This window comes from Myotis yumanensis, unplaced genomic scaffold (genome assembly GCF_028538775.1).
Source record: "Myotis yumanensis isolate MYYU_CA2020_CCGP unplaced genomic scaffold, mMyoYum1.0.hap1 SCAF_6, whole genome shotgun sequence".
Classification (NCBI taxonomy): domain Eukaryota; kingdom Metazoa; phylum Chordata; class Mammalia; order Chiroptera; family Vespertilionidae; genus Myotis; species Myotis yumanensis.
The window spans coordinates 29,965,135-29,986,739 of record NW_027223757.1 but is presented as its reverse complement, the minus strand read 5'-3'; the positions used below and the strand labels follow the sequence as shown (position 1 = coordinate 29,986,739).

The following is a 21,605-nucleotide window of genomic DNA, read 5'->3' as shown; positions in this document are numbered from 1 at the left end:
CGGGCAGCACTGATTTCATGATTTACTTACACACTTCCTGTGGTAGAGCTGCTATCGGTGAGGAAAGATCCATTGCTCCTTTCCATTTGGGCCAGTCTGAAAAATGAAAATAAGGAGGTTAGGCAAGGTAACCACATGGGCATAGTCCACTGGAGATATAACCCCAGTCATTTTTAAACTGTCATAAAGTCAAAATACAGAAAGGTCCAAATATCCTAACAAGACTGTGAGATTAAAACATCTAATGTTGAGTTACATTTCTATCACCACTGACTTAAGGCCTATAGGCCTTTATCTTATACCATGTTCTACAGTCTTCTACTCCTACTTAACCTCCCAGACCCTCAAGTCCATCTTCATTCTCACACAAATCTATGTTCCATTCACGTTTCAAGATTCTTCAAGACTCCTCGTTACCTCAGGACATCATCCAACTCCCTTAGCAAGTGGGCCCTACAGTATTGGACCTCAGCTTCTGTCCATCCACTCTCATTCTTGACCCTTTCTCTACTTGCAGTTCTTCGAACAAGCCATGTTCTTTCCCAGCTCAATGCTTTTGAGAATGTTTTTCCATTAGTTCAATCCTGGATTTTCCCAGAAATTCTATTTGGCTAAGACCCAGTTCAAATGTTACTATTTTTATGATGCTTGAATTAACCTTTTTAGGCATAGCTAGTTACTAGAACTGTAGACACCTAGTATACCTGTTTTCTGAAAGTTTCTGCATACCATCAAGACCAGTCTATTCTTTATATTTTTGGGGGACTTTAAAATAAACCCCTGGAATAAAACATTAGCATATATTAATTACATATTGTGACTCATACATGCACCATCTCCTGAGAACACTTTCAATCCCCACTTTCATTCAATGACTCTGGGTTACATTGTCTAAATCCTGCTTGTGCAGTGTTTGGATTCTCATGAGCTCAATAATCATATGCTACTGAGTTACTCTTTATAGAATGTGTAGCAGGTATTTGGTAAAGTGTAAATTACAACATGGAAGATGAGAGCCTGGATTACAAATATAATAGAATCATGGCTCCTACAAAACAATATTCCTTAAGTCAGGCACATTAAAGGTATTGGATTAATACAGACATAGATTCATTCTGGGAGGCAGTGTAGCAGAGGGCTGCTATCAAAAGTTTCTTACCGTGTGGCATACTGCTCTATTCTTGAATGGGTATCATCATGAAACAGCTGAGGAGACTGTGAAGGGCTATAAAGGAAGATGCAAATAAACAGTTTTATACCCACATATTGATAGATGTTCCTATTAGAAATGTTAGCTTAGTTAAATAATAAATTTGCCATGCAAAGAAACCACTAGGATTGTTACCCGGGAGGCAGAACTATTATTTTAGAATGAGAGTTTAGTAATCACCCCCATGCTAACAAAACTGATCAGAACATCCTCCTCCGCATATGGAGCCGTAAATACTCACTCATAATTCTCTGGCCACATACTGATGAGTGTGATAGGACTGCAGAGAGGGGAGAGGGAGACAAAAGTCACAGAACAAACACTTTAAAGCGAGTTAAGACAAAAGCTCTGGGAGGTGAGGGTGGGGAAGATTCTTAATTGTCTTCCTCTGCTCTGTTAGGTTTCACCATTGAGAAATCAAGTCACAGAAGTCATTGTTAATTCTAGAGAAGATGCTGATATTTAAGAGCCTGTGGGGCCTTTTTACAGACATTTACAGGTATTTGTTATAGGACAGCAAACACATCTTTAGATATTCTTATTGGAAAAAAGAGACCGAATGCTCCAAAATAGCTCAAACTTATAAACAAATTTTAAAGATAATATTCCATAATATACCGAGGAAAGGTGCAATCACATTTCTGTTTACCTTTCTGACCAAATTGATCAGAAAGGTAAAGTTAAATACCAAAGACTATATTATACGTATTGATGGCAGAGTTGCAATAAAATAAGACTTTTCTGATTCTGTGTCCAAATTTAAATGTAAACATTCAAATCCAAGCATACACCAAGTATCTGAACCTCACAGATACATTTAAAAAACATGTAAAGTCAATATCTCTGTAACCCAGATAGCTCCCTCACATCCCACCAAAAATTTCACATTGTCAATAAAAGTGAAAATAACTTCTTTAGATCATGATATACTTTCTTCATATAAAATTTTGTCCAGAAGTTTCATCTATAAAACTGATAAACAAACTTGTTCTGCTTGAAGCAGCGCTTGAGTCTGAAGTGAGATCATTCAATACTACTCCTGGCCTTGGGGGTCCCCTCCAACCTCACAGCGCTGCCTAGAAATCCCCAAGTCTCCATGAACTACGCTTTGAAAACAACTGATGCTAATTAAAAACTAGCTCAAACCCTAACTTTTTTTTGTGAGAGAGGGGAGGTACTACTGGTGAATGTGGATATTTAAAAGTCTGAAATGAAGAAAATCACTTCTCTATTTAATTCAACAAAGTCTCCTAGAAAAGCCAGTGCTGACTGAAACAAAGACGGGAAGTTGAAACTATTTCAGTTCTACTTGATTCTCCTTTACCTATCATACATACATGCTTAAGAAAAAGTTAATGATCTTATCTCCTATTGGGAGGCACAAGTTGATTTCTAAATAGCAAAGACCAAAAAGGGATGGAAGGTCATCTTATTGGGATAAAAAACTAAGACTCTTTGGACCTACTTTCAAAAACAGGCATTTATCCAGGCTGTGTTTGTCAGATGATCTATACTGTAAGTAGACTTAATTATCCATGCATAAAACAGATACAGGAACAATGAAACAATACTGTACTATTCGATAGCCTTTTTACATCACTACGTTTCATTAACTCGGAACTAGGGATGTTAAATGTCAGGTGAATGGACTGCTCTACGCGTTCCAAAAAGCTGTAACTGCTTGAGAGATCATTTCTAGAATTCAAGGGCATCACAACATTTACTGTGAACTTTAAACACAGAATGATACATATTTTTTTAAAAAAAATCTTAATTGAACTTGGAAAGGCTTTGTAAAACTGCTTGGCTGGTTCTTGTGAAGTTAATTCAGTGTGCACAAAAGTGGTTCATTGAACTAAGATAAGAATGGCAGAGGCAGAGAGCAGAACTGAAGAGTTTCTCAAAAGAATGTGTGTGTTTTTTATATGTTGAGAGATTTTCTAAGAAAAGAAATAAAGATTAAAAAAATGAAACTTAATGCTTCATTGACTTCAAAGTATTTTGATTGGTAGGAAAAACACACACACCCTTAAGTGATAAGCTTTCTCATTTAACTCTGGAAGAAAGAAAAAGGCAATATTCTCAGTGCGTAGTTAGAATCTATGATTAAAGGAGGTTAAAAATAAGATTGATCTGTGTGTTAGCCTAGATTTACTAAAGCTCCCCCTGCTTCGAGAGCAGTGGCTGAACAGGTTGGTCTGATCAATCACACACTAACACGCAAGGAGTCCGACTCTACTAAATATACTTACCAGTATATGAAATATAACCCAGATTTTCTTTGAAAAACTTTGTGGCTCTTTTAGTGCATTTAAATCTGAACAGACTACTTCTGCTTCCAGTCTTTTGCTTTGCTAAGTCCATTGGTCCCAGAGCAGGATAAGAGGGGTCCCCTCCTCCTCTAACATAGAAACCTTCAATGGCTCCGGACTACTCTCAGGATAAACTCCAAAAACCCTAGCATGGCTTACAAGGCCCTTCATTTTCTGGTTCCTGCTTCTTTCTCCACACTCATTGCCACTATTCCCAGCTTCCCATCCCAGTTTCAAAAACAATCTTGACTCCGGGCCTTTGAAAATGTTTCCCTTGCCTGGAAACTCTCCCTTTCCTCCTCCCACACCAAACACTGAATGCTCGGCCCTTCCATCACTCAGGTCTCAGTGTAGCTGTCACTTCTCCAAGGCCAGTGCTCCCGCAACCATAATTACACTTCCTATGACTTGCTTCTTGCTACAGTAAGAATTTAATAACCCGTGCAATTTATCTATTCCACCTTAGCCAATATCAGGGACAGGTGTCCACATTAATTCTTCAAAATGTAGGAAACCCAACCTAACTTTTTACCCAATAATTCTCTCACAATTCTCAAATTATTTGGAGCACTATTTTAACTTGTTTCTCGGGTTTTTATTCAATGGTAACTTTTTAATCAAGCTCTACTCATTTATTTTGATTGATGTTTTGAGAAATCTTGCAAAGTTATAAAATTAATTAAATACCTAAGCATGGGTTTATTTATCTTCTTTTAGTAATAACTCCTTTTTTCCATAAGTCCCCTCCACACATGCAAGTATAATGACTGGATAGGGGATAAGATTACATTTTGCGGTGATAAAAGAGAATGTAGAAGAAAATTCTAATCAGCTTCATAAATAACTTCCACACATTTACCACTTCGCTGGTTTTTCTCCAATGTTCTCCTCCCACAAATAGGAGAATAAACGAAATCAAACTTTTTTACTACCCACTCACATAAATTGTTAGAACAGAAGATTAAGTGGCCTTGAACTAGAGAGGGCTCAGCAGAAAAATGAACTACAGCAAGTACAAGAACACGTTTCAGGATTTTTAAAAAAAAAACTACCCACTCTAAACAGTAGCTCATAAATCTTTTTCAAAATGCATCTTGTGACATCTGATTTAATCTTATACGCCTTTTCTTTCTCTTGTTTTCCGCTCACTGAAAATGCTGGTAAATTTATGTTAGATGAAATGAAACATTTTCAGAATTACAGCCAAAAATCCTAGCACAAAATTATTGGCAAGCTTTTCTGTTCTTTTTTTACTTTAACCGAGTCACTCAGAATAGAATGATGGATGCCAATGATTATTTTGACACTGAAAGGCAAATTATCACAACTGCTTAAAAGGACTATAAAAGATCTATTCGTCTGCATGACTCACAGGAAGTATATAGATACTTGAGGCACAAAATGCCAATAACATACCAAAAGAGTGAAAAGCACATCACTAGTTCAAACCTATCAATTATCCCCAAAAAAAAGCACTGTCATAATTCTATGCTTCAAGCAGCTACTCCACAGGTTAGTTAGATCTGATGCTAAGAGTAGTAAAATTTTGTCTTTATCCTGAAGTGTTCAGCCCAGTTACACTATATGTTAGATACTGAAATAAATAAGAATGTATTGTCAGACAACCTGATGAGAAAAAGGACAAAAATATATCCACAAAACAAAGAGAGGACCAAAATCTACCTTTTCCATGGATTTAAGTATTTGAACATCTCTCCTTGAACTATAATTGCTTTTATTAAAATTTGTCCTAAAGTAGTGTGGAAAAATGACTTGGAGGCAGGTATATTAATTGTACACAGTTTGATATCAAGCAAAGGTATCAAAAAGTTTGATTTTTTTCATATGCTTTAAATGTGTACATGACACTTTTTGAGCTATTTATATATACAGATGCATTATATTTCTTTCTATATGTACACCCATAATATTACCTACAGCAGCATAAAAACATCCACTATGCTTTGGCTGTGGTCTTTTTTCTACTTCTTAGCAGTTTCACAAATTTTAAAAAATACATTTGCACATAAATGTATGTATAGAGCTTTACATGGAAAAAAAATCAGACCAAACAGTCTATCCCTCTATTTTGACATCTTTGAGACATGCAGTGTCATAATACACTGGACCATTACTGTTCTCAGATGATGTCTCTATGAGTTTTGAAGGTTAAAGAAAGTTTGAGTTCACAAAAATTGTACCTGGAACACTTTTAATACTTCTCTACTGTATAATGTAAAGAACCCCCCACTTCACACTTCTGAGCTTGTTTTATAGTCATTTGAGAGGGCATCTTTCTGTAATAAGAACCTCACTATTCCTTACAAGTAGGAACCCTGGTGATAATTAGCAATTAAGGTTAATTTTCCCCAAGATTCAAGCACACACGAAAATATTTGCTTTGACAGGTATATTTAAGCTGATATTCTAAAGATTCAAAGATTTAAATCATATCTATTTTTGATCTTTATAATTATTTAGTAATTTAAAATTACTTCTTACATTTGTTCTGGCTCATTTTCAAAATTCTTCTTTTTATTTCAGGCTATAAGTTATAATTTTCCTTTGCTTTAAAATCCAATAGTAATTTTGTTACCTTGAAACTTTATTTCATTTATGCTTGTATACACAAATTATAAAATTTAAAGAAGTTGTGTCTGTCTCATGTACTATATGTTTATTTTTAAAATATGTTTTTATTGATTTCAAAGAAGAAAGGAGAGGGAGAGAGAGATAGAAACATCAATGATGAGAGAGAATCATTGATCTGCCTCTTGCATGCCCCCTACTCGGGATCAAGTCTGCAACCTGGGCCCTTGACCGGAATCACACCCGGGACCCTTCAGTCCGCAGGCTGATGCTCCATCCACTGAGACAAACCAGCTAGGGCTACATCATGTACTCTACAAAGCTATTTCATTTTGCTGTCATGTTCAAGACAAAAGAAATTAGAAATGTAATGTTAGATTTTGATGAGATTTTAGTATAGGTAGGTATCTGAAGCAAGATAAGTATTAATAAATTTATATTAAAAGTATATAAAATAAATGTGAAACGTACTATAAGAAATAGTAAAACATTCCCCAAAAAGGGAAAATGGAAAATAAATAAAATAATTAAAGAATATACAATATTACAATTTGCTTTAAGTGTTTTGAAGAGGAAAAGAGATAACCAATGCAAACACATTCACACATATTTGTAAAGTATAGGAACAAGTGCACAATGAAACCCAAAATTTTAGCTGTGACACTGTCGAAAGCAAACAGTAAAAATTTATGTTGTAAAGATTGATTCTAAGTTTAATTTACCTCCTTTAAAATGGAACAGTTTACCAAAACACAAACAGTTTTTGGTACAAAACAATTTCTTTTGTGTCACTAACATAATAAATGACACTATCAGATATAAGTTATATATATTAGAATTAAACTTACGTCTCTAAGTTGTCACCTTCAAGAACGGTCTGAACAGGCAGGTAGCCAAGCCGAGGATGCTTGGCAAAGTATTTCTTTGATCTGAACTTATTCTTCAGCACCTTTGTGAAGTCGCGAACATCTTCCCCAGATGTTGTCTATGAGGTTGAAAAAATTACACTTCTCTCATTAAAATGGAAGAAGATAACTTTCTACAATAAATAGACCAGATGTAAATTAATGCAATTAAATGACAATAGTTTCAGTACCTTTATGTATTTTTTGGAATAACACACCATGTTATGAAAACACATAGTAATCAGGACTCATCATTAAATATACACAGCAATTAGTTTATAATTTTTTTATTTCTTATTGAAAATAAAACATAGCTAGCTTATTTGCCCAATATTTTACAAATTGGGCCAAAACGTAATATTAGTTTTGGGAATTTTATTGCCTGATTCCCATCTGTAAAAAAGTTGCAGTTTATTATTAAACATTTAGGGATGATGAAGTATGATAGATATTATATGGTTTTAACTAAGGTGCAGAAATGAGGTTGAGCTATGTAGCCTATACTGACTGCACACACGCTAGTATATACTGTAGTCGGAAAAATACATACAATAATAATAATATTGTATTATGTGGAATTGGACTTGCACTTTTGAATTATGTTTTTCCCAAGCAGGAGGAGTTCATGTTGAATCCCAAATATAGATAAGCTAGAAGAACATTATGCCAATGAAAGAAGCCAGTCATAAAAAACCCCACATGTTGTATGATTCCATTTATAAGAAATATCCAGAATGTGCAAATCCATAGAAAGAAAAAGTAGATTAGTGGTTGCCAAGGGGCTGAGAGGAGGAGACAGTACGTGAGAGGGAATGACTGCTAATGAGTGTAGTAATAATAGACCAAGAGCAGCATCATATTGTATGTATTGTAAAAAGTACTATCCTATGTTTCCTATCCAAAGTTTCTTTGTCCTTTCCCAACCATACAAACATAAATAACTTTGACACAAAATAAATTTTTATTCAGTATTTGACACTCTATCACCAATTCTAGTTTTTATTTGCAATACGTCATACAGACATCAACTTCATTCAGTCCTTCTGAAGATGTATTTAAAATGTTTACATTACCTGCACAGAACTAAATTACAGCCTTGGCTGTCTGACTCCTGATTGGCTGTTCAGTCTATAACTAGTTAGACCTCACTCTAATCTCTTTACAAAACAGAACCAGATAACTTTTCTGTAATAACAAACTGAGTGCTAAATACATTGCCCTACCTGCTGCCTCCCTCCCTTTTCTTGCACACTCTTCAGTCTATCGTTTCCTTTATGACAAGCATTTCCAGGATTCATACTGTGACACTACCAAACTATCTTGCAAGCAGAAGCTTAAAAATATGTAATTATTTATTAAAACAACTAAATTCTGGGTCAACACTAATGTAGTTGTATTACTTCCTATCTGCCCCTATTCTACCTAAATATGTCTACTTCTAGTAAACTGTTAAGGGGACTTTTGACTCTCTAGGTTTACAGAGCAGGGAGAAAACTTGAATAAGCCCAGGTTATTCCTAATCTAAAATTCATCAACTTTCATTTTATTGAAAAGAAAAGTATGCAAGGACAGTCTGCAGTATCACTAGGCCTTGCCATCAGATCCACAATGTCAAATCTCTTCCTGAGTAATTCTGAGAATAAACTTTGTAATAACCTGTCATTCTCTGGATATAGATCCTAAATGTGAATAAGTGTAGAAAAGAAGCCATTATGAAAAGAAATGCAAAGCTCTCTGTAAAGAAAAAAGGGTTGCTATAAGAAATGATGGTATTAAGATTTAACCAGGCAGGACAGAACAGGAGAAATAAGCAGAATATAGTTGGAAGTAAAGAGTTTTTAGAGGAGAAAGCCTGGGAGGATATTTCACCTACCCTGAAGGGCATTTAGGTCTTTTACGATGGTTAAGACAACTGCAGATCATTAAGTTTATGAATGTATTTACCCTGAATGTTTTGGTAAAAAAATATAAAATAAAATAAAGGGAAAAAAGCTTTTCATGGTAGAAATGCAAAAATAAGGCCCTATGCAAGGATAAGCATTTATGACCCAATTTATGTCTCTGTCTGATCTTAACATATTGTTAATATACAGGGAAATAATAAAGTAATGGGCTCCAGCTTTTACTTGGGCCATCTCCATTGGCAGCATAAAATTTTTCATCTCTTAGGCCAGTGTTTTTCAAGCCATATCCAGGTTTTCAACTAACTCATGAGTGGGGGAAGTGGGGAAGAAAAGACCACATGGGCACTGTACCAGGCGGCTTTGCCAGTCTGGCTCAGCCAGGACAGTGTACAATACAGTGTTTTTTTAGTATAGTCACATAACTGTGTAAATATCATCACTATGGAATTCCAGAACATTCTCATCACCCTGAAAGAAAACCTACACTCATTAGCAGTCATTCCCTCTCACGTACTGTCTCCTCCTCTCAGCCCCTTGGCAACCACTAATCTACTTTTTCTTTCTATGGATTTGCACATTCTGGATATTTCTTATAAATGGAATCATACAACATGTGGGGTTTTTTATGACTGGCTTCTTTCATTGGCATAATGTTCTTCTAGCTTATCTATATTTGGGATTCAACATGAACTCCTCCTGCTTGGGAAAAACATAATTCAAAAGTGCAAGTCCAATTCCACATGATACACTTTTTAGCTAAATATATTTAGGACATGGAAGAACAAAGCAAAATCACCAATCAACAAATAAACAACACCTACCTGCCTCCCAAAAAGTTACAGGAGGGGCTGGAATTAAATTTGAATTTCTGATATAAGGCCCAAATTTAATATTTGAAAAAAGTTAGTTCATTCTTATACAGAAATGGCACATTTTTATTTCATCAATTTCCATATCAAGGAAAAAAAATGTACCACCAACATTTGTAACCTAAAGGCAATAAATGCACTGTCATAAACTTTATGCAATATTAAAAGAAAAAGCAAAAAGTAATTCATCCCACAGGAACTAGATATTATATTCAGTTCAGCAGAATGCAATTCTTTAGTTGGAATAAAGCCAAGAAAATGAATTAAATCTATTTTCTCACCAAAAAAAAAAAAGATATTTATAAATATTTGGTCACATTTTCTATGTAATGACAGTTCCTACTACTTCTCTGTTTTAAGTGCTAGAGCAATGATTTGGTAAAAAATGAAAAAGAGGACCACCCACTTGTAACGAACATAAATAATCAAACTTAACTCTGTCTTCATGCTAGGTATAATACTTCTTTTTTAACCAAGTAGCTATTTATATTATGATATGAAGATGAAATTGAAAGGACCCTACATTACTACACAAATTACCCAATTCTTTAAATTATCTATGCATTTCTTGAAAGACTAGGTTTTCATTTGTTGCTGTAAATGAAAAGGAGAACAAAAGACTTTGCAGATCTCATGAGATGAAATGAGGGTAGCATATTGGCACAGAACCCTGCACCTTATAAATAGCCTTCCATCAATCTCTTTTTTCTATCAAAGGCAGTGAGATCTTCATCACTTTTGTGACCCATAAGGAAACTGACACTAAGGCTTTAGGGGATTCAGACTTACAAGGCCAGTGAGGAGAAAGCTGCTCTTGCAAACCCAGGTCTTTTCACCATATGTCACTTCTACAAAACTAAAACAGTTTTAAGTCTTGTAAGAGGAAAAAACCCATATAGCCATTGACTAGAAGATTTGTGATTACATTCTAAATTTCCCCTTCATTTTAAATAAGTATTGCTAAGAAACCCTGTGGTTGGTTTTTGCAAAATTTACATGGAAATGTCCAATCTACAACTAAATAGACCTCACTATGTAGAGAAAGGAGAGAAGTGCAAATTTCTAACTCTTTGAACATCCAGAGACAACTACTGGTAAGTATTTGTGACTGGGCCTTCCTATTTCCGGGCCTTCCCTCCTACTTCTGGTCCCACCCCTCGGTAACTGGGATGCAGGCCAGGAACAGTAGGAGCCAAGATGGTGACCAACAGCACATCTCTGGTGCTCATAGACCAGTTCCACAAAGAGGATGTTCAGCTTCACCTCAGCGGTATGAGGAAGCTGTTTACCACAGTCACGGCCCTCAGGTGGTAAGGGCTTACAGCTTATTTTAAAACTAGAGGCCCAGTGCACAAAATTCATGCATGGGGGGAGGGGGTCCCCTCAGCCCAGCCTGCATCCTCTCCAATCCGGGACCCCTCAGGGGATGTCTGACTGCTGGTTTAGGCCCAATCCCGGGGACATCCCTTTCACAATCCTGGACTGCTGGCTCCTAATTGCTCACCTGCCTGTCTGCCTGGTCACTCCTTACTGCCCCCCCCGCCCCCCCCACTGCGGACCTTCTCGCCTCTCACTGCCTCTGCATGCTGGCCTGATAGACCCTAACTGCCCCCCGTTGCTGGCCAGGTTGCCCCAAACTGCCCCCTCCCTGCCAGCCTAGTCGCTCTTAACTGCCCCCCCCTCTACCAGCCTGCTCACCCCTTACTGCCCCCCAGCTGGCCTGGTTGCCCCTAATTGCTCCCCTCTGCCAGCCTGGTCACCCCTAACTGTCCCCTGCGCTGGCCTAGTCGCCCCTCACTGCCTTCCTGCCAGCCTAATTGCCCCCAACTGCCCCCTCTCCCCCTGCTGGCCTGGTTGCCCTACACAGCCTGCTTGTTCACTTGTTTGGTCATCCCTCACTAAGCCCCCTGCTGGCCTGGTTGTAGGCAGCCATCTTATGAGGGTGTGAGGGTTAATTTGCATATTATCTCTTTATTATATAGGATAGTAGGTTATTGTCTTGACCTGTTCAGTGAGCACTTCTTTCTGTCATGCTGTATTTGTAGTGAGATTATTTTGTTCTCTTCTTTTTATAATTGTCTTACGTGAGATTTGATTGTGAACCTTTTTCTTGCTCAATGTTTTTCTGAAATGAATTTTCCTAAACTTTTAGAATGGTGAGAACTTCAGGAAAGCTTTTCCGACTCCACAGAGTTGCCCCCTTTCTGTGTAACTACTTTACAAATGGGACGAAAATGGCAAAGGTGAAAGAGACTGAAAAAAACCAAAGCCACTGCCATCTCCATCTTTCTCAAATCCTTCCGCAGTGATTTTTAGCACATAAGGAAGAATATGCCCAACAAAGACTGTTCCTTGAATGGTCATTTTTGGAAAATTAATGAAGGTGAGTCATTGTGAAAATGTTTTAGAATAAAACTACACACACAAGTGGGCATGTGAACACTGGAAATTAGACTTCCCTCCACTATGCTGCCATTTATTTTTTTAAATATATTTTATTGATTTTTTATAGAGAGGAAGGGAGAGGGATAGAGAGTCAGAAACATCGATGAGAGAGAAACATCGATCAGCTGCCTCCTGCATACCTCCTACTGGGGATGTTCCCGCAACCAAGGTACATGCCCTTGACCGGAATCGAACCCGGGACTCTTGAGTGGATAGGCCGACGCTGTATCCACTGAACCAAACCGGTTAGGGCTATGCTGCCATTATCTAACAGTGAGATGGTAATGAAATTTATTTAGATAATGATAAGTAATTAGTTCTCGACTTATTTCCCACAAACTAATACAAATGAATGAATAAAATATTTAAAAAGTGTTGCTGAATCAGAAAAACTACCCTGTGGTAAGTCTGTCTATGTAACTCTCTACCAAAACCCTAAAACTCCTGTGTGTAAACTGGCATCTAATGATTTTTTATTGAATTCTATTTTGCCAACCAAGGTTGGGAATATTTTCAATTTTCCTCCATTTTATTCCTTGATTAAGAACAAATATAGCCATTATATATAGCAAAATTTAGTCTATCTTTTGCTTGTGTTTGTATATCTCCATATAAATGCATGTGTCTTAGTCTATATCCCTGTTCATATTTCAAACTGTATATTCTTATCATAAATGCTGGCACCTATTCACTATTGAACTTCAAAAATATTGACATATGACTTTTCTTTCTCATCAATGCAAATCACAAGGAGCAATAACGCTAAGGTGAAGAAAAATCTACACTTAAAAAATGCTAACCCCACAGTCGGACAGCCAAGTAGATTGTTAAATTGATTGTTTTACTACTTCAACTCAAAAAACTCCCTTCACCAAACATACACACACAAAAAAAAAAAAAATAAAGGGGAGGGAGAATTACAATGATGCCAATCAAACTAACAGCCAAAATTTCTCATTACTTAGCACTTTAAGCAAAACACCCAAAAGAGCTACAAAAAAAGAAACAAAACCGCATTGATTTTAAATCTTCCCCCAATTTTTTTGTTCAACTTGTAATTTAGGATGGGCAGTACTATCTAATTCCTTAACAAACACTCCTAACATTATATTTTTAACTGTTAACTCCAAGTATGAATAAGTTATGTACAGAGGAAAACAAAGAAGTATAAAGAGGAAAATCAGGGTTGTATAAGATGATAGTCATTTAGCAGATGAGTAGAATAATGAAACATTATAATTTGGATCATGCCTAAGTGCAGAAATCATTGTTGAATAGCACCCTCTTTAGTAAGACTTATTAAATATAGAAGTCAGTAGTCCTAAGTGGCATATGCATACTACTAAGGAATACATTTCATTAACACAGTACTTATTTTAAAGACATTCCAATCATTTTTAAAAATTGCAAAACAACTTCTCAGTTTAGAATTAAGTTTCATTGATTTTTAACAAGTTCAAATTCAGACACAGTAAATTCCATGGACAGTATGAAATCATTAGGATAAGCTCAGAGCCTTTTTCAAGTTCTAATCGAAAAATATAAAACTAAAAAATTAGCATTAATTAATAGAATCACCAAGGCGTCAAAAATAAGTGAGGTAATAAGTCAAAGTAAAATGGATTTGGGCCAAACCTCTCCTTAACAGCTAACGACATACTCTAAATGAACTCAACTTATTGGGAAAACAGTATAAAGTGGGCATGAACTGAAAAACCACTTCTGGATGCTGAGGTCAGAGAAATCGCAATGATGCTGCATTTTTAGCATATTGGTAAACATCTCAAGTCTCATCCGAAGCAGCAAGACTGCCAAAAACAAACTATACTAACTCAGTGTAGAGCTTTCCAAAGGATGAATCAGCATTTTCTTAACATTTGATTTTTATAGCCTTATGATACATTGATGCTAGCAGCGGTGGACAGAGTGGACAACACAACACAACAATTTCTAATTTTTCTTTGTTTTTTGTTTGTTTCTTCTCAACAACATATAGGTTTATGTTTTTTTAAAGATGTGATTTTACTTTACGCTTAAAATAATTTTTTTTTTAGTAGAGAACTGTGATTTTTTTTACAGGTTCTGAAAACCCTGAACATATTTGGTTTATTTTTCCACATATTAGCCAATACCAGCAAGAATATGCTTAGAACTGTTGCTTTAAAACTAACATGCATTTGCTTTAAAAAAAAATGCAATACAAATTCTGTCTTAGGTGTTGTTGACTTAATAAGCTATTTACCATTGAGGCATTATTTTTTTTTCCTTATCCTCTCCTCTTCCCACCAAAATCTTAACAAAACTATCAGTACAAACTAGTCCTATCCAAAACAAGCATGTAAGCAGCGAATTTTGCAATGATTCCACTCCAACAATTTGAATGCTGGGAGTAGCTGATGTTGTTAACCTTTCTGGCAATAAAATTTTGCAAATAACCCATCCCTTCCCTGAGCTAATTGAGCTAACATGTCTCTCAGAACACCTTCCTATGCTGGCCAGACCTTCAGTTGCTAATACATGTATTGACCAATGGGGAAGTACTTTACTGCCTTTCCCCATTTCTCCTTTTCCGTACATGGATTGGGCCACTGTCTCTCACCAGATGCACAGTCTTTGTCTGTTTACCCTTCTCTCCCCTCTAGCGTGGACTCTGTGTTCTTCTACTTATGAACACATTTCCCTACATCTTGTTCATAACTGAGATTTCAACCTTTCTCCTTCAGTGAATCCTGATGCTCCCCTACGATCATCTCCATCAGAGGCTGTATAATCTCTCCCTCACAAATGCCAAGGAAAGAAGTAACACCATTTTCCCCTTAGCCTCAGCTGATCACCCACTAAAACAAAGTGCCTGTCCACTCCCTTTGACTGAACTTGACCAGACACAGTATCATCTGTCACTTCTAGAGACTGATAGTCTTGTAAAGTCCATCTCATCTCTATAACCTCTCATGTCCCTTCAGTCACACACTGGGATATGGCCACACCTCAGGACTCATCATAACACATCTTTCATTCCCAAATCTCTATCTTGGAGAAACTTTAACTGCCTGGAACCTTCTTACCCTTGCTCCTACTTTTTTAATATGAGTAAATCCATTCTTGTCCCCAGGATCTTGATCTCTAGCCCCTCAAACCCCTTTGGGATTTCTTCAGCATAGAGATATCCCAAATCCGTTCTAGTACCACTAACACCTTTGAATCCTTTACTCTCTTGGCCTTCAACTATACCTACCACCTTTTAATTCTAAAGCAGCTGCAATGACAGAGTCACAGACTGCAAACCTTGTCAATTAACCTCAGCTGCACTCTGGTGGCAGTGTAGCAATTAATTTACTCAATTTTTGGTGACTCATGCTTGCCCTCAGTAGCAATTCTAAATGTTTTCCATTTTCCATCATATTTAACCCTATCCAACCCTGTAAGGAATTGCAAAAACTCTTATAAATCATATGTAAAATTCATCATCCTCTTTAACTATCACATGTTCTAACATACGAATGTTTCTAATTTGAATTCAATTTAGGTTATTTGAAACAGAGAATATAGATAATTTTTTACAGAGATCCAATTAGGGTAATTTTCATTATAAAATTAAATGAAAATAATATAAAGTGTAGCCATCTTAAAAATAAATGATAATCCCCAAATTCAAACATGTAGTGAGCAAGTAATAAGAAAAAAAAATCTGACTATTATCTTGATCCATATGTAAAAATGTGATAGTCTTTTGTTGAAATTCCCCACATAGAGGTCATCTTCCATTCATTATATTTTCTCTGTATCTCCAGTCCCCAACAATATGCCGGGTATAAAACAGGGCCCCCATTGAATATAATATTCCTGAAAATACACAGAAAATACTATTTGCTTATGACTACATCCCAATGGAGTTGAATAATAAATCTATGGCCAATGCCACTGATGTTGAACAAATCATTTACCTTCTGTAAGATTTAGTTTTTTCTTTAAAATGAGAATGACTTAGTTAGATCCTTTCCAGCTTTAATATTCTCCAATTAGTATTTATAACAGCAGATATGAGCTCATTTAGCTTTTATGGACCAGAATTAACCAAGCATAGTAAAAAAAAGAGTCCTCAAGTAATTTAAAAGACAACAGAAGAGGCAAAAGCACCACACACACACACACACACACACACACACACACACACAAAACAGAACAAAACAGAACAAAGCAAAACAAAACAACAATACAGGATAACACAGACTCAAATATTAACTGGTAAAGTAAGGGCTATTGGTAGAAATCACAGAATGACATTGTTTTGGTGAGGGGAAACAGAAGAGCTTGGGAATAGTTCTTCTGTACAAAGTAAGAGCTGAGCTGCTTTTGTGAAAAGGTGGGATTTTAATGAATAGAGAGAGAATGGTGACAGGTATTAAATATAGTTTATATCATGTTGTCTGTCTTCAACTCTTATTGAGCTTAATGAACGAATTATCAAATGTACAAATTTGGATTATAGAATGATCAGGGAAAATAAGAGTTAAAAAATTATTTCTTAGAGAGAAAAATTCCACTTCATTTCTATATATAAATGTCTAATTATCAATTCCACAAAATATCTTCACAAATTATGATAGCTCATTCATACACCATTAGTCTTCCTAGATCTAAAGACAAACATTGTTACAGATAATAAGCTGATATGTTCCAAGAACTATTTCTGGAGCTCTGAGGGTTTAAGATAAGACTTATAAGTTTCAAAAACATGAGCTTCAGATATAGAAACATTGTGATTTAGCTAAATGTAAAGGAGAACGAAATCAAGACTAATGTAACTAGAACACTTTCCTAGATACAAATGGAGATGCGCTATGAGAAATGCAAACATGAAGATCTGTACGGAAAGGTCTGATCCACTTAACACTCAAGTGGTGTTTATTATCATTGCATGGACATTTTTACATTTGATTTCATTTTCTAAGGCAGATATCAACTGAGTTTAGGGAATGTTGGGTAAAAGATGGATGCACCATAAATAAAGCTCACTAAAAAGAAAAAGAGAGGACAACTGTTAAATCAAGTAATTTATTAATATTAAATTCAGGGCTATGCCTTTCAAAGACTCAACTTATATGGATTTCTCCATTTTATCCAAAGTTGTGGGGTCAAATGCAGAAAATAACGAGTCATAAGAGATGATTTATGAATGTAGGTTGCTGATTAAGATCACTATGAAAACTTCAGAAGTGGGCAAAGGACTTCCCAAAGCATGTCTGAAGAAAGGGAGCCAACCTGCACAATGCAGGGTAAGCTGAATCTTAGGCATACTAACAATGACTTTGGGAGGACTATATAACAAGAAGGGTTCTAGGTAATTTACAAATTTAATTTAAAAATGATAGTTGGAAAGTGAAATTCATCAGTGTATCAGTGATACTCAAGCATGCCCCCACTGGCCAATGACTGATAGGGAAGAGATATAGATTTCAAATTTTGTGGGTATTTTGCAAAATCATTAGGGGTTACTGTAGTTAAAACCAAGAAAAATAGTAATTTTATATATCTTTTCTTTATACATTTTTGAATATGTAGTCATTTTTATAGATCTCTAACATATACTTACGCTATTATTTTTTCCATTTTGACATTAGCTTTTTATACAGTTTCCTAAATTTCTAGCTATGACCATGTAAATACTAATACTATATTTCTCCCCCAAGTCCCTTATAATGACCCACAGGGTCTCACAATCTGATACCTGACTTTCTTAACCCCATCTCCTACTACGCTCCCTTTGAGATAGGATAAATTCACTTTCTGTGAAATTCACTCCAGTTTCTGTTGGTCCCCAAGTCTTTTCTACCTCTTTCCCACCCCCCAGAGCCAGCTTCATGGGCATGTAACCTGTGCAGTTGCACAGGGTCCCATGCTCAGAGAGCTCTGAACTTGGCCCAATGCTCTGCTTTTGCCATCTTGAATATCGCAATAATTTTTTAACAGGGGGCACCACATTTTCATTTTGCTTTGGTCACTTCAAAGTAGATACCAGTGCCACCTGCTACACTCCCCTTGTGGAATATGCTCTCTCCTGTGCCCCAATCACACCAACCTCTTCTTCACCTCCAGACTCCCTTGTGTGCTGTCTCTTTCCTCTACTAGTTCTATACATATGAAGTAAAGTAATTCTTTCTTTTCCTTCAATCTCAACTCAAATGTTAACATATCAGGAAGATATTAACTTACTTTTTTTATTTAAAGTGCCTCCTGTAACCTTTTATCTCATTATCCATTTATTTCTTTAAAGGCAATTTGCTGACCTACTTACTACAATCTGTAATGATTTCATTTGTTTCCTCATTCCTTATCAAAGATCCCCTTCTCCTAAATGGAAAGTAGCAGGAGAGTCCTAATCTTGTCTATTTTGATAGTACACTGATGAATTATCAGGGCTGAGAACAGTGTCTGACACATGGTGAGTACTCAATATTTTTTGTTGCATGAATAAGTATGTTAATCACAATAATAAATGGTACTTCACACATTTTCATGGGGGAATTTTTTCCTAGTTGAAGTTATTGTTCACTATGAATATTTTATCTGTTATAATTCTGCAACGCTGTCCAAAAAGTAACTCAATTCCCTAACCAAAGAAAATGTATAGCTCTATGAATAAATTCTGGTTCACTATTTGGAAGGAGGTTAAAAAATAGTTGTTGACAGAAAATGAAGATCACTTCAGAAAGCATAGCTTTATATAAAAGGAACAATATGAATTAATATCCAGTGCTAGTGAAGCCCTAGTAAAATCAGTACATTAACAAAATGTAATAATAATAATATGGCATAAACCTCTTTTGGAAAAATGACATGAAGTATTTTGGCTATGAAAACACTCATAGTCACTCACTTCTAGTACTTTATTATATGGAAGTGTAACTTATATGTAATATGGAAAAAGCAATCTTTACAATCATATTTATGAGTGTTGTTTATAATATCAGAAAATTGAAAATAAGCTAAATATCCAAATTTAAGGTAATGGTTAGATAATTTAGAGTAATTCACTCAATTAAATAATCTGTAAAAAGGAAAAGTTATACTATGTGACAACAGAGAGGAAAACTTATTATACAACATGTTCACTGAAAACAGCAGAATCAAACTTATATAAATATAAAAGTAAACAAAATCTTAAAATCAAGAGACATGGAAAAATACTGGAAGGTAGCTTGAACAGGAGCTAGATTTATGAATTTTTTACTCTCATTTTCTACATTATTTTTAATGTAAATATGTAATTATTAAAACATATTTTAAAGATGTCTACAAGAAACATGACTTCTTATCACATAGTATCATTTTCAGTGTAGGTCAGCATGAGCTCTTAATAGAGTCTGCTGCCAAGAAAGTTGTTTAAAATCACAGACAGAAATAAAATTTAATTAATTAATTTTTATGAAAAGTGTATAATGATTCTGTTAATAAACATAATATAGATATATTTATTTAAAAGAAAACAAAACAAGAAAGTATAATTAAATCATCTTAAAAGTGACTTTTGCTCCAAAGTTATTTAAACTGAATAATTTCAGATGCTAGTTAATTAAAAGGCAATATACTGAAACAAACAAACACTGGCTCAGTACTCACAGGTATACAATATTCCACCATTGGATAATGTAATTTATGACCTTTTGCTGTTCGGCCCGAAAAAAAGCAACTCTGGCAGACATCATAGTTAAAATGCTTTAGGCTTCTATACCTAGAGAGAAGAAAATAAAATTATAAAATTCATTGGCTTGCATGCCTATATTTAGTCCAAATCAATCATTTGTGGAAGGAATTTCATTCATCCAAATCACTACAAAAGTATATTAGCCACAAACATGGAATTTGCTTAGTGACACTGTACATCGCTCTTCATTTGCAGAATCTTATTTTGAGGAGTGAAACTCTAAATTTTAAGTTTCAGAATGGAAAATATCTCCCAGATCCTCCATCTGCCAGAATGGCAGGTAGTAACTAAGAACATAAACATATTCATATTTACAGAAAAAAAAATAAAGAAAAGGACTAAGACTGAAAATGGAAACAAAATGTAAAGGGTATGTGAGATTAATACTGTAAACCATTAAGTGCTGAGTAGCTTCTAAAATGACCTGCAAAAAGCACTTGCAAATCGATCTCAAGAAAATAAATCAGCATACACTACTACATCCAGCTTATTGTGGCAGGGAAGCAACCTGGTCTGAAACATTCACCTACACTAATATTTCTTGACCTATGCATGCCTTGACAAATATGACTGACATCTTGTCTTCTAAATGGAGTTTGTTTATTTCTGAACACTCCATGGCAAAAGGCCATTCTCCCTTCATTAGTACCAGACCCTTGTACTATTAGTGGGTGGTGTGCCCTGTGAAAATGTTTTCCAGTCTCTCTTGCTGATGGTGGTGACCAATGCAATACAAGTCAAAGTCACTGGGTGGGATTTCAAGGGACTAACTCAGTTGGGAAGAAGCATGGCCCCGCTTCCTCCTTCCTGGAAAATGATCCTGACATCAAGAAGAGAAATTCTGACAGGGGGGAGATAAATGGTGATGGAAGGAGACAATTTGGGATGGTAAACACACAATACAATACATAGATGATGTATTGTAAAACTGTATACCTGAAACCTATGTAATTTTATTAACCAATGTCACCCAAAAAATTCAATGAAAAAGTAAAAAAAAAAAAAGAAGAAGAAGAAGAAGAGCTATTCTGTTAGCATGGGGTGACCTTGAAAATGGAAGCCATGTGTTAAGGATGACAGAGCATAAAGCCAAAATTATGAAAAGGGGATGCCGGTCAAATGGTACAAACTTCCAGTTAAAGATGAATAATTTCCAGGAATCTAATGTGTAACATAATGATTATAGTTAATAATACTATATTGTATACTTGAAAGTTGCTAAGAGAGAAAATTTTAGATGTTCTTACCACAAAAACGAAGAGGTAATTATGTGACATGATGCAGGTGTTTCTTAACAATATGGAGGTAATCATTTTGCAGCAAGTATATCAAATCAACATATTATACACTTTAAATTTACACAATGTTATATATCAATTTTATCTCAAAACTGGGGACGTGTGTGTGTGGGTGTGGAAGAACAGTGGACCCAAATGACAGGGAAGTCGCCGTTCAGTCCTGTATTTCTATCTGAGGAGTTTTTTTTTACATGAAAATAAACTAAACTTCTAACTTGTTTATGCTTCTATTAAGCAGCTGTATGTAATCCTAACTGAAACAATTCCCAGTTTACAAAACATTCTGCAAATCCAAGATTTCATTAAAATTTAATTTGGAAGTAATTACAGAAAGACTCTAGCAGGATTTGTAAAAGTTCAGGGAAAAT

At 35.6% G+C, this 21,605-nt stretch overlaps 1 protein-coding gene across 9 annotated transcripts in view; it reads right to left on the bottom strand.

The window, feature by feature from the left end:
- UTRN (utrophin) overlaps positions 1–21,605 on the bottom strand; it is a 449,337-nt gene that overhangs the window by 20,818 nt on the left and 406,914 nt on the right. For all 9 annotated transcript variants that reach the window (XM_070417833.1, XM_070417835.1, XM_070417834.1 and 6 more), the window contains 5 exons: positions 19,855–19,966; positions 6,960–7,096; positions 1,452–1,490; positions 1,160–1,225; positions 31–96 (listed from right to left, as the gene is read on the bottom strand). In XM_070417833.1, coding sequence (XP_070273934.1) covers positions 31–96; positions 1,160–1,225; positions 1,452–1,490; positions 6,960–7,096; positions 19,855–19,966 — 420 coding nt within the window. The remainder of the gene's footprint in view (positions 1–30; positions 97–1,159; positions 1,226–1,451; positions 1,491–6,959; positions 7,097–19,854; positions 19,967–21,605) is intronic.